The sequence below is a fragment of the Ochotona curzoniae genome, unplaced genomic scaffold (genome assembly GCF_017591425.1).
Source record: "Ochotona curzoniae isolate NIBS_2020 unplaced genomic scaffold, NIBS_Ocur_1.0 contig_3520, whole genome shotgun sequence".
Lineage (NCBI taxonomy): Eukaryota > Metazoa > Chordata > Mammalia > Lagomorpha > Ochotonidae > Ochotona > Ochotona curzoniae.
In genome coordinates this window covers 13552520-13566663 of record NW_024465894.1, presented here as the reverse complement: position 1 = coordinate 13566663, position 14144 = coordinate 13552520, and the positions used below count along the sequence as shown (strand labels likewise).

General features: G+C 42.4%; 1 protein-coding gene across 5 annotated transcripts in view; it reads right to left on the bottom strand.

Moving 5' to 3' along the window:
* Positions 1-14144, bottom strand: part of LOC121157379 (ubiquinol-cytochrome-c reductase complex assembly factor 1) — a 98857-nt gene that overhangs the window by 61760 nt on the left and 22953 nt on the right. For 4 of the 5 annotated variants that reach the window (XM_040981573.1, XM_040981575.1, XM_040981576.1 and 1 more), the window contains exons 4-6: positions 13700-13807; positions 4489-4561; positions 34-91 (exon numbers count right to left, since the gene is read on the bottom strand). In XM_040981573.1, coding sequence (XP_040837507.1) covers positions 34-91; positions 4489-4561; positions 13700-13807 — 239 coding nt within the window. The remainder of the gene's footprint in view (positions 1-33; positions 92-4488; positions 4562-13699; positions 13808-14144) is intronic. The other variant, XM_040981577.1, reaches the window with a different exon arrangement.

The following is a 14144-nucleotide window of genomic DNA, read 5'->3' as shown; positions in this document are numbered from 1 at the left end:
AGTTAGCAGTTTAAAAAAAATGACCTCACTTACCATACGTGGAGTAAGGTTATAAGAAACCATGAGTTGAATGTATCTGGCATCTGACACCCTAGAAAATGACAATAAAGTATAAATGTGTGATGGATGAGGGAGGTATGCTGACTATTATTGTAAATATTGGTAGGAATTTGTTTCACTAAAATACACGGCAACTACAGTGCTTCCTGCTTATGCTATCTCAGGGGTCACTGATACCAAGGACTGACAGACTGAATGAGGCCAGCCAGTCCCCTAGTTCCAGCCTTGTTAGCACCTAGCTGTGTGGCCTTGGGCAACCCTCCCTAGTGAGTCTGTTTTCTCACTTTGTATAACCTGGCCTAGAAGATCTCCATGGCTCCTTCCAACCTCTCTGGAATTCTCTTCCCTTGCCAAGTTTGACTTCCCAACAGTCAGGCAAATGCCACCTCGACGACAACCCCTTTGGACTATCAGCGTTTTTCATTTGAGCCTTATAATCTTCTTCTTCCTACCTTCTTTCTGTAAGGTTTACCAGTGTACCATGGACATAAGTAAGCTGAATTTATCCCAAAAGATAATCAAATTACCACAAAAGACAATCATCGGGAATAAAAATTGAGGCTCTAGGTACCAGAGCAAAGTGAGAAACAAAGCAGACTAGAGCAGTAGTGACCCATTCTTGGTTTCAGAGCCAATCAGGGCATTGTTTTGACATCTCACCTCTGAAATTTCAGATTTCTAAAAGATGAGTCTAGGTAGTTGGGGGTTACCCCACCCACTGGATACAAAAATTCCTTATCACATCACAGGCAGACAAGCTGACAGGAGGATGAAGAGAAAAGAGAGCAATGAGAAATTTGGAACCTTAAGGTAACCTGCTCTTGGGAGCAAATTCTAAAGATAGAGGCAGTGGGGTACAGTATTGTGGTGCACAGGTGGAGGCTGCATAGGTAACACCAGCATCATCTATCTGAGAAGTGTCTTAATTACCAGCTATTCTCTTTTCACTTTTTAAAAATTTACTTATTTTTGGAAAGGCAGATTTACAGAGATGAGGAGAGACAGAAAGATCTTCAATCCACGGGTTCACTCCTGAAATGGCTGCAACAGCCAGAGCTGAATTGATGCAATGCCAGGAGCCAGGAGCTTCTTCTGGGTCTCCCACATAGTTACCAAGTCCCAAGGATTTAGGCAATCCTAAGCTACTTTCTCAGGACACAAGCAAGGAGCTAGACGGGAAGTGAAGCAGCTGGAACACCAACTGGTACCCAAGTGAGATCCAGGTGCTTGAATGGGGAGGATTAGCCAACTGAGTCACAAGTACTGGCTAGTCTTCATCAGGATCCAGCTTCCTTTTAAAGTGCCTGGAAAAGGCAGCAGAAGATGGTCTAAGTATGTGGAGGCCTATTTAAGAGACTAGGGTGGTTCCTGGCTCCCAGCTTCAGCCTGGACCAGCCCTGGCTTTTGTCGCCATTTTGGAAGTGAATCCACAGAAGAGTTCTCTGTGTCACACACACATACATTCCTCAGCCCTCTTTCTCTCTTCCTATATAAATAAATCTGGGTGGGAGTGGAGGGAGTAGTAATAAGTGAAGCATACAAAGCATTAAGTGATAACAAATAGGGAAATAAAACACAGGACAAGTCTCGTAATTGCACTCTCCATGCCAAAAATAAGAAACACCTGAGTGGATAGTGTGCCACTCAAATTAGGTGCTTCAAGTGCATCAGCTCAGTGAGCCTCCTGGATCATCCTGCCAGGTGGGTTTAGGGGTATTATACCCATCTAAGAAGCAAGAAAACTGACTTTTAGAGAAATGAAAATAATTGCTCATGGCCACAAACCTATGAAATGAGACACCTGTGATCAAATTCATACCTGTTAGATTCAAGACACCGTGTGTCATTCTGCCTATATAATACTAATGTCAAAAACCAGCACTCTCAGAGGACCCATACTGCAGCAGCTACTAAGAATCCTCATCTTAAAAAATCAGGAGAACAGCCTCCAAAAGGCCAAGTAACTCAAGGGCAGCCATATTAAGAAGTTAGTGTCAGGCTGGGGTTTGAATCCAGGTCTGTCACAAACTGACACCAAAATTCTCTGCTGAGCTTTCTGGGAGTGCCCAGCAGCTGTCAAGTGGACTTCCTCTCAGAACCCAGCAGGAGGGAGGTGAAGGCTGGCTTGGCCAGTCACACAGCTATTAAGACACATCCATCTGAGAGTAGGCCAGCTGCCCTCCACCTAGAACGAGAATAGCCCTGAGAAACTCTCAAGCCTGGAACTGAAGTTGGGTCTTTTTTTGGATGCTAGAACAAAACATAAAAAAGTTTTCTTGGAAGTCTGTCTTTCAATCTGGAAAATGAAAATTTGGCTGCTTTCAAAGGACAATCTGTTCACTGCTACCTCTACATCAAAGCTTCCCAGCAACCTCCAGGAGCCTTTCCAATTTTCTCCAAGAGGGAATCAGCTTGGGCTGGAAAGCACAGACACACAGGCAGGCCAACAGCTGGACTCAGGTCACCGTCTTCCCTTTAAGGGGTCGACTCAGGGCTGAGGATGAGAAAAGAGCTGGCATATGATTTGAGTCTCTCTACCTATTGGAGTCAGAACAGAAACCCACAGGATAAAACAAAACAAAAAAATAAGGCCAATGAATGCTGACAGTCAGCCATGCAAATCTACAGCAGATTCTTTAGCTAATGAAAAGAAACCTGTTTGCATGCTTCAAAGTGAAAACCTGCAATATGCCTTTGTCATGATCATACTTTTTTTTTTTCCTGTGATTAGTTCTTGATCATACTCTTATTCCAGTGTACATTCAGCGCGGTTTTTGAGGCTGTCTGCTTTCTCAACATTGAGCTGAGAAAAAATTCACCACTGTTAACAGGAAGAATTAGCACACTTGTTCCTTAGTATGGAATCAAACTGCCTCATTCAAAATCTGAATTCTAAGCTTACACTCACTTCCTGATTTGGGAAAGTTACTTGACTTCTTAGTGTCTTGATTTTCCGCTGTATAAAAATAGGGTGGAGGCCTGGAACAGTAGCCTAGTGGCTAAAGTCCTTGCCTTGCCATATAGGCACTGGTTCATATCCTAGCTGCTCCACTTCCCATCCAGCTCCCTGCTTGTTGCCTGAGAAAGCAGTAGAGGATGGCCTAAAGCCCCGGGACCCTGAACCCATATGAAGAGAACCAGAAGAAGCTCCTGGAGGAAGTTCCTGGTTTCAGATGGGTTCACCTCTTGCTATTGCAGCTACTTGGGGAGTGAATCAGCATGCAGAAGAATCTTCCTCTCTGTCTCTCCTCCTTTCCGTATATCTGACTTTCTAACAAAAAAAATTAAGCAAGTGTACTGAATAAAAAAAGAACTATCTTCCTATTTTAATAGTTTCTTCATCAGGTAAGAAAAGTAATTCTCTATTTTTAGACTAAATTGTCCTCAGATTAAAAACTGGTAAGAGTCTAACAAACAAGTAGGCAAAACATTTTCTTGGCTATGCAGAAACAAAAAATGAAAGATGGACACTAACCCACAAGTAATCCCACATGTAATCCCATATGGTATTTAAATTTCTACTATCAATCTGCTGAAACAGTAAAACAAATTATACTTGATTTTTAAGTTGATATAACCATTAAACAATTAAAATTGAATCTAGTTTTTTTCATTGATGTTACCATGTTACATGTAAATATTTTTTGTCAGAGAAAAATATCAAGTATTTAAATTAAATGTTTGGTGCTTTAGGAATATGATTATTGCTACAGAAGTGCCCAGCATGCATTTGTTCCCAAACTCTATGGAATTTGAAATGGCTTACATTCTCCTACTGACTTCATAAGCAGATGAAGATCTTTCTCTCTGTCTCCCCTTCTCTCTGTAAATCTGCTTTTCCAATAAAAATAGAATAAATATTTAAAAACAAAACAAAATGAATACTACACTGATACAATCCACTGCTCGTAGTGATCCACACCACTATAATCCTTTCAGAAAGTAATTTAGGTACAATGATATGTATCATTTGACTTGAGGATCCTTTAATAGGAAAAAAAAAAAAGAAAGAATAAAAAGGATTAACTAGAACAGTTAAAAACTAGAAACACAAGAGTAGTGATTGCCCATAAAATTCAAAATTACAAAATAAGAATTAAAAAAGTAAAAGAAAAGAAAAGAAAGTCAATGTCCAAATGATAAGTAAAACATACAGAAGGCAAAACAGCATATATTTACCGTGGGTACTTATGTAAAGAGATCAGTGTGAACAAGGGGGATAATAATGTCAGATTACCAGTCAAATTTTAAGTCTGGCTTTTAGAAACTTATTAAGATGTTTTCACTATAAGGTCCTATTTGTTTATTCTTTTAAAAATAGCTTGGGTTACATTATTTTGTGCAGGAGAGTATATTTCCTATTAAAATCACCATAAAAATGACAAGTAGATTCATTTCCCTTTTGAGAATGATTAAAGAGCAACTTACTTAGAAAGAACTCCTCGAAGTCAGTTTTCTCCACACAGCTAGTGTACATGCGCAGGGCTGCAATCTTAATCTTCTAGACAGAAGGAAGAAAAACAAACTCAAGACGTGACCAAGAGGATTTTCTACTGCTAGTAGACATGAGTCACAAAGCTTCCATTTCTTTAACTATAATGAAGGGTCAAAACAGCCTCCAGGAAACTGAAACACACAGGTTTGTTTCTTTTTCTTATAGCTAGTCAATCACACCGACTTCACATTTTAGAATCTGAGTATAAAAATAGCAAAAAGTTTTCCCAGGGGCTGTTGTACAACCAAGGGCTAAGGTGTCACTTGAAATGCCAGCACCCTACTCTGGAGCACAGCTTAATCCAGACACTCCGCTTCCTGTAGAGACCAGGACACCAACAGAAGACAGTCCAAGAACTTGGGACCCCGTCACCCATGTAGGAGACCAGGATGGTGTTTCCATTCCTGGCTACAGCCTGGCACAATGCCCCTTGCTGCAGCCACTTGAGCAATGAACCCACAGGCAGGGAAAGAGAGAGGGATGTCTCTCTCTCCCTCTCTCCATCCCTCCTTCTCTTTCTCTGAAGTCCCGCTTTTCCAATCAGTCAATCTTACAAAAGAGCCTAAATCCTTACAATGCCAACATATCATACCTGAGTCAGTACAATCTCAGCTGCTCCACTTCTGATCCAGTTCCCTGTTAACACATTTAAGAAGGGCAGCAGAAGAGGGCCTAAGTGCTTGGATCTCTGCTACCCACATGTGAGACCGGGATGAGTTTCAGGTTCCTGGCCACAGGCTTATCCAGTTGCAGCCACTGCAGCTGTTATAGCCATTTGGGGAATGAACCAGCGGATGGAAGACCTCTCTCATACCTATACTTCTAACATTCTCTTTCAAATAAATAAAATAAAATCCCATAATTTAAACTCTCCCATAATTTCAACTCATTTGAGTCTCAACCTCACTGTTCAACATGATCCACATTAACTCTTTATAATCTGAAAGCCTTATTAAAATAACTAGCCATTCATCCAACTAAAGAGAGGGGGGAAAAACCAAGCCTCTATTCTTCCCTCAGAGATACTACTGTTTACTCTCATCAGTAAGGCTGATTTATAGAGGAGAGACAGGAGAAAGATCTTCCATCCAGTGGTTCACTGCCCAAATGGATGCACTGGTCAAAGCTGAACCTATCCAAAGCCAGGAGCCAGGAGCTTCTTTTGAGTCTCCCACATGGGTGCTGGGTGCTAAGGACTTGGCCCATGGTCCACTGTTTTCCAAGGCCTTAAGCAGGGAGCTGGATGGGAAGCTGAGCAGCAGGGACACAAATGGGCACCCATAATGCATTCCAGAGTTTGCAGGGGGAAGATTAGTCAATTGATGCATCATGCTGAACCTCAGATACCACTACTTATTAACTCTTTCAGGGATGGGGGTGTGTAGAAACAATGTCTTTCCACTTACATTGTCATTAGTTTTATAATTTGCATAGATGCAAATGAAACCAAAGAAAAGTCAATGAGGAATTTATAGGGCAATGTTAAATATGTATGATCACCAAGGTAAACTAAAAAGCAATACTCTATGAAATTCACACTTTCTAAAAATTTATTTATTTGAAAGTTAGAGTGACAGAGAGATATGGACAAACATCTCTGGTTCACTCCCCAAACTGCTCCAACGGCTGCGGCTGAAGGTGGATCAGGCCAAAGCCAGGAACCAGGAGCTTCATCCAAATCTCACACATAAAAGGGACCCAATCATTTGGGCTATCCTATACTGCCCTCCCAGGTACACTAGCAGGAAGCTGGATCAGAACTTGCAGTAGCACCCACATAAGATACCAGTGTTACAGGCAGTGGCTTAATACACTCAACCACAATGCTGGACTCTGCTCATGATTTTCTACACTCCCTACTGTTAAACCACCAATCTTGCTGATTGGCAGAAATATGATAAATTAAACAAGGATTATATCTCTGACTGTAATTAAGACTTTTTAAAATTGCTAATTTAAGCTCTGTCACATTTTCAATGTTTTAAACTAATGTCCATGTAAGATAAAATAGAACATATAACAAATGGAGATCAGATATGCTTCTGTGTAGAGTAAATAAACATTCAAAACCCACATTTAAACAAGATCCACAGTAAAACATTACAAAACATGAGGCAAATTAAACCTAAAAGTGAGCCAGCATTGTGGCACGGTGAACTGCCACCTATGATGTCATCATCCCATAGCAGTGTGCTGGTGTAAGTTTCCGCTGATCCCGTTCTCATCCAGCTGGTACTAATGCGCCAGAAAAGAAGCAAAAGATGTCCCAAGTGTCAGGGTCTCCTGCCCATGTGGGAGGCCCGGATGAAGCTCCTGGCTTCTGGTTGTGGCCTGACCAGCCCCAGCCACTGTGCTCATTAAGGTAGTGAACCGTAGATTGACCTCTGTCCCCATGTCTCTCTTTCACTCAAACATATAAAACAAATCTTTAAGGAAAAAAAAAAGTAATGAAGAAAAAAACTGAAAAGAGAAAAATGATACATCAACAAAGCCAAATCTACTTATACTTAGCCTTTTAAAATTATCAATGAGAGGGGGCCTAGCGGAACCGCATATGAGCACTGGCTCTAATCCTGGTAACCCCATTTCCCATCCAGCTCCCTGTTTGTGGCCTGGGAGAGTCAAGGATGTCCCAAAGCCTGGGGACCCTGCACCCACATGGGAGACCCAGAAGAGGCTCCTGGTTTCAGATCAGCTCAGCTCTGGCCGTTGCAACCACTTGGGAAGTGAATCATCAGATGGAAATACTTTCTCTCTGTCTCTCCTCTTCTCTGTAAATCTGACTTGCCGATAAAAATAAATAAATCTTTAAAAAAAATGCATCAATGAGAGAAGTGTTTGGTGGAGAAGTCAAGATTTTATGTTGGGGGCCCGACGGTGTGGCTTAGCGGCTAAAGTCCTCACCTTGAACCCGCCCGGGATCCCATATGGGCGCCAGTTCTAATCCCGGCAGCTCCGCTTCCCATCCAGCTCCCTGCTTGTGGACTGGGAATGCAGTCAAGGACGGCCCAATGCTTTGGGACCCTGCACCCGTGTGGGATACCCAGAAGAAGTTCCTGGATCTTGGCTTCTGATTGGAATAGCATCGGCCCGTTGCGCTCACTTGGGGAGTGAATCATCAGATGGAAGGTCTTCCTGTCTCTCCTCCTCTCTGTATATCTGACTTTCCTGTAAATAAATAAATCTTTAAAAAAAAAGTTTTCATGTTGGATGCCCACTTCCCATGTCACAGTTCCTCAGTTCTGGTCCTGACCTGCTCAGAGCTCCAGCTTCCTGCTAAGGCCCACCCTGAGAGGCAGCAGATAAGGGCTAAATTAGCAGCTGTGGGAGACCCAAACTGAGCTCCCAGCTTCGGGTTTGGCCTGTCCTGGCTCTGGCTGATACAGGTAGCCAGGGAGTGAGCTAACAAATAGGAGATCTCTGTCACAAACCTTAGCCAGAATGATCAAGGATAAAAACAAGAAAAATAAAGCAGCAGCAGTCTTTTGGCACAACGATTGAGGCACTACTTGGGACACCCATATCCAATATCAGTGGACAATATGGTGGAAATTGCAGTACAGTGGGTTAAGGTGTCACTTAGGATGCCTGCAACCCATATTGGAATCAGGTTTACTCCACTTCCAATGCAGCTTCCTGCTAACGTGCTCAGCAAGGGAACAGATGAAGGAACAAGTATTTGGGTTCCTGCCGCCCACACTGGAGATCTGAACGAAGTTCCAGGCTTTGGGCCTCAGCCTACCCCAGCCCTACCTGTCCATTTTGAGGGAGTGAACCAGCAGATGGAAGAGTGTTCTCTCTCAAATGTTTTTTTGACTCATTGGACTCATCAATTCATTCCAGAATGTAAAGTTAATTCAATCAATATTATTCAACCACAGAAGACCAAAATAAAAGCCTGTTTAACCTTGTCAATATGTACAGTTCTGGGAAGCATTTGACCATAGACCACACTAGTTTGCTCCTACATCAAACTGATATTATCCTAACAATATCATTAATAACACTATGGATAAGACGGTACAGTTTCTATCTGTGAGACACAGAATTTAGGACATCTAATAATCCTTATAGTTTCCTTCAGTACCAACACCTAAATCTCTGAATGCTTCCAAGGCCCAAATCCTTCCTTGAGAAAAATGTTTTCTCCCACACATTTGTAAAAAGCTTTCACTTCAAGTAATGAAAACGTCACCAGCTTGGCCGGTGTATTTATACAGTGCTCACAATGTGGCACCAGGAGCATTTTACAGTTCTTCACTTTTCCTGAAGCAAAGCCAAGCCTTTATACTTGGGTGAGCTATTTTCCTGGACAAATCTCTAAAGCAAGTCCCTTAAGACCATCACCGAGTGACTGAAAACAACAACTGAAGGAAAAAAACCTCTTCAACAATCAAGTACTGGGGCCAGCACACTGGCTCAACAAGCTAATAATTGTCCACTTCCAAGTGCCGGCATCCTACATGGGCACTGGTTCACGTCCCAGATGCTTCCCCTTCCCATCTAGCTCCCTATTATGGCCTGAAAAACAGTGGAGGATGGCCTAATGCCTTGGGACCCTGCACCTGCGTGGGAAACCCAGAAGATGCTCCTGGATTCAAATTGGTTCCAGCCATTGCAGCTACTTTGGGAATGAACCAACAGATACAAGATCCTTCTCTGTCTGTCCTTCTCTTTGTAAATTTGCCTTCCAATAAAAATAGATAAATCTTTAAAAAAAAAAAAAAGAAAGAAAGAAAGAAAAAATAATCAAGTGTTCATACAAGTTAAGGAGGTGGGAGAACTAACTCTCCACCCAGTCAACACAAGAGGCTCTGTGCTTCAGACGGTTTCAAGTTTACTTCATCTAACCTAGCAGGACTATATTATCCCTCTAACTAGCACAGACACCTCTAAGAGGGCTTTAGGAAATGCAAACCTGGTCTCCATATCTTTTGTCCCATTCTATAGATGAAAAACCAAACCTAGTAAAAGACTTGTGGTAAAAGCTGTGGGAGAACTGGAAGGGGCTTTTCAGTCATTTGGACCTCCTGCTCATACTTTGTGCTGGGATTCTTTCTACCACATTCTTGACTCATGGTCAACCATCTGGGCCCCTGTTCAAGCAAGACCAATGACCTTGTAAGGCTACCTACCCCACTGGAGGACAATTCTTGTTGTTAGATTTTTTTCTTTTATTGAACTTAACATCTGCTTCATGTAACATTCATTAAACATTATTCTGTCTACTGCAGAACCTCAGGTTAAGTCTTTCTCTCTTTTTTTATCTTTAAAACATTTGCTCCTCAAATACCTGAAAAGACCTATCAAGTTTTCTTTAGTCCAAGCCAAGCATCCCTATTTATTCAAACATATATTCAACACAGTTTTTTTAGGCTTTCACAAAACACACCGCACATCTGTGACTACATTTCAGGTTCTTAACTACTTGTCTGGCCAGGAATAATTTTTTGGCATAATGCTAACATGGAAGCTACATATTCCATGGCATGTGATTAAATCTTGTAAATACTGTTCCGACAAAATGTCTTACTCAGAACTGCTATGTAAATAATAATTTAAAAGAAACCACTGTATGAGACTATTCAAATAGGTCAAGGAAAAGCTATACTTAAAATTCTAAGTATGAGGGTCTGCTGTGGTAGCCTACTGGCCAAAGTCGTCTCCTTGCATTTGCCGGGATCCCATATGGCACTGGTTCATGTCCCAGCTGCTCCACTTCCCTTCTAGCTCCCTGCTTGTGTCCTGGGAAAGCAGTGGATGAGGGCATAAAGCCTTGGGACCCTGCATCCATGTGAGAAACCTAGAAGAACCTACTAGCTCCTGGCTTCAGATCAGCTCAATTCCAGACATTGTGGCCACGTGGGGAGTGACCCAGCAGATGGAATATCTTTCTCTTTGCTTCTCCTTCCCTCTGTAAATCTTTCCAATAAAAATAAATAAATTTTTAAGAAAAATTCTAAGTATGAGAGCCAGTATTGTGGTATATGAGTTAAGGCACCATCTATGACACCGATATATCATATGAGGATCAGAACTGAGAAAACAGTGGGAAAAAGACTAAGAACTTGGGCCCCTGCCACTGACATGGGAGATATGCATAGGTTACCGGGTTATGGTTCAGGCCTGACATTATCCTGGTCGTCACAGCCATTTGGGAGCAAACCAGTGCTTGGAAGATATGTCTCTCCCTCACTCTCATGACCTCAGTCTTTTAAAATAAATACATCTTTTTTGAAAAATTTAATGTAAGATTTTAAAAGAAAAATGAGAAATACAACTGAAAACATTAAAGAAGGGACCTGTTGCTGAGACTCAGTGAGTTAAGCCACCACCTGTCCCAGCTGCTGTAATTTTTTTTTTTTAAAGATTTATTTTTATTATTTTCTCATTGGAAAGGCAGATATACAGAGAGGAGAGACAGAGAGGAAGATCTTCCATCCGATGATTCACTCCCCAAGTGAGCCGCAACGGGCCGATACTATGCCGATCCGAAGCCAGGAGCCTCTTCCGGGTCTCCCACGCGGGTGCAGGTTCCCAAAGCTTTGGGCCGTCCTCGACTGCTGTCCCAGGCCACAGGCAGGGAGCTGGAAGGGAAGCGGGGCAGCCGGGATTAGAACCGGCGCCCATATGGGATCCCGGGCGTGCAAGGCGAGGACCTTTAACCACTTGCGCCACCGCGCCAGGCCCTGTAATTTTTTTTTTAAGAAGAATTACAGAAAGAAGGAGAAAAAGACAGACAGATCTTCTATCCATTGGTCCACTCTCCAAATGGTCACAATGGCCAGAGCTAAGTCAATATGATCCAGAGCCAGGAACCAGGAGCTTATTTCAAGTTTCCCACAGTGGGTTCAGTGGCTTAAGGCCTGGACGATCCTCTGCTACTTTACCAGACCATAAGCGGAGATCTGGATGGGAAATGAAGCAGTCTGGACTTGAAACAGCAACCATATGGGATACTGTTGCCACAGACGAAAGCTTAGCTTACTATTTCTGAGGCAATACTGCTGAAAAGCAGTTTGTATTTCATAATGAAGTTAAGTTACATTCCTCCATCTAAACCATCCTACACACTTTGATGTTTTGATGTCATAAATTTTAAAATGAAGATCAGAGAACGTAGATACTGCCACATCATGACAAATTTATAACATGCAATCTTTAGAGATTCAGTTGAGATTCACAACAGGGATAAAGATACATCGAAGGTTAACATAAGCTAGGAGAATAAAGGAATTTTCCTAATGATTTAGGAATCCTCAATGCTTGCCAATTTCCCCTCTGGAATCAGAACAGAACAGACCAGAACAAGCATACAGTAGCAAGCAAGTGCAACCTAAAAATAACAAAATTATTGTTATTAATTAATTTATCTTCCTGCTCTCATTTCTCTTTTAACTTGTAACGTTTAAACAAAATAGACTCAAAATAAACTTTAAAAAAATATTTTAAGTATTCAAATCCAAGTATTATAATCATAACCTCTTTGTTAAACAAGAAGAGAGATTCTGGTTAAGAACACTATCAAATATACAAACAGGGTTTGGCACAATGGCCTAGTGGTTTGAGTCCTCATCTTGCATGCGCCAGGATCCCTTAGACGCCAGTTTTATTCCTGGCAGCCCCACTTCCCATTCAGCTCCCTATTTGTCACCTTGGAAAGTAGTTGAGGACGGCTCTGAGGCTTGGGACTCTACACCAACGTGGGAGATCTGGAAGAAACTCCTGGTTCCTGGTTTTGGATGGGCTCAGCTCCAGCCATTGTAGCCACTTGGGGACTAAATTAGCAGGAAGATATTCCTCTTTGTCTCTCCTCCTCTCTTTCATTTTCTTTTAAGATTTATTTTTATTTATTTATTTTTTTATTGCAAAGTTAGATATACACAGATGAGACAGAAAGGAAGATCTTCCATCCGATGGCTCACTCCCCAAGTGACTACAACAGCCAGTGCTGTACCAATCCAAAGCCAGGAGTCAGGAGCTCTTCCGGGACTCCCACATGGGTGCAAGGTCCCAAGGTTTTGGGCCATCCTCGACTGCCTTCCAAGGTCACAAGCAGGGAGCTGGATGGGAAGCAGGGCTGCCGGAATTAGAACTGGCACCCATATGGGATCCTGGAGCATTCAAGGGGATAACTTCAGCCTTAACTAAGAGATCACACCAGGCCCTCCACTTCCCTTCTAACTTCCTGCCTGTAGCCTGGGAAAGCAATTGAGGGCAGCCCAAAGCCTTAGGAGCCCGTATCCGCATGGAGACCTGGAAGAAACTCCTGAAAGTGAATCAGCAGAGGCAACAGCTTTGTCTCCTTCTCTCATAAATCTGACTTTCCAATAAAAAGAAATAATCTTAAAAAAGAGAGAGAGAGAGAGGGCCTAGTGCGGTGGTGCAAGTGGTTAAGGTCCTCGCCTTGCACACCCAGGATCCCATATGGGCGCCGGTTCTATCCTGGCAGCCCGGCTTCCCTTCCAGCTCCCTGCCTGTGGCCTGGGAAAGCAGTCGAGGACGGCCCAAAGCTTTGGGATCCTGCACCCATGTGACAGACCCAGAAGAGGCTCCTGGCTTCGGATTGGCATGGCATCGGCCGTTGCGGCTCACTTGGGGAGTGAATCATCGGATGGAAGATCTTCCTCTCTGTCTCTCCTCTCTGTATATCTGCCTTTCCAATGAGAAAATAATAAAAATAAATCTTTAAAAAAAAAAAAGAAAGAGAGAAAAAGAAAGAGAGAAGGACAGACATAACGAAAGAGGAAGAAATTTTATATCTGCTGGTTCATTCCCCACATGGCAAAAATGGCTACAGCACACCAGTCTAATGCCAGGAGCCAGAGGCTTCCTCCAGGTCTTCCAAATGGATGGAGTGGCCCTAAGATTTAAATCTTCCTCTGCTGCTTTCCCAGGCAAGTTAGCAGGAAGCTGGAACAGAAGTCAAGAAGCCGGGACTCAAATTGGCATCCATATGGTATATATAGTACTGTGGCCAGAAGCTTCCCTCACTATGCCAAGATGCCAGCCCTAGGAAATACACTTTGAAGTTCCCAGAAACACAAAATATGAAATATAAATTCCATATTAACAAAGTAGTTACTTTAAAAAGCTTAAAAGCAATAAAGACAAAGACAAAAGAAAAAAAAACAATAAATTTACCCATTTACTGTATTTCAAAGGTCCTGTGAATCCCATAGCTTCAATTATCTTTGTAAAGGCACCAACTTTCTCTTCATCCGGTTGTGGTGAATCCTTTGTAGTAGAAAGCTATTTAACCAAGGAAAAGGAAACCAAAATTAGTTAAAGAAATAAAAAAAATTTAATACAATGTTTTTGTTCCTCATTAGGTGTGAGGGCATTTTCACTGCTTAGATTTTCTTTTTCCACCCACAATTTTTAAATTTGTTTTTCTTAAAATGTTTACTTAGCCAGCGTGGTGTGCCAGCATCCCCAATATAGCTGCCAGTTTCTGTTCCACTTCCTACCTAGCCCCCTGCTTGTGACCTGGAAAAACAGCGGGAGAGGGCCCAAGGGCATAAGCCTCTGCCGCAAAGATCCAGACGGAGTTTCTGGATGCTTGCACCAGCCTGAGCCAGCCCAGCCA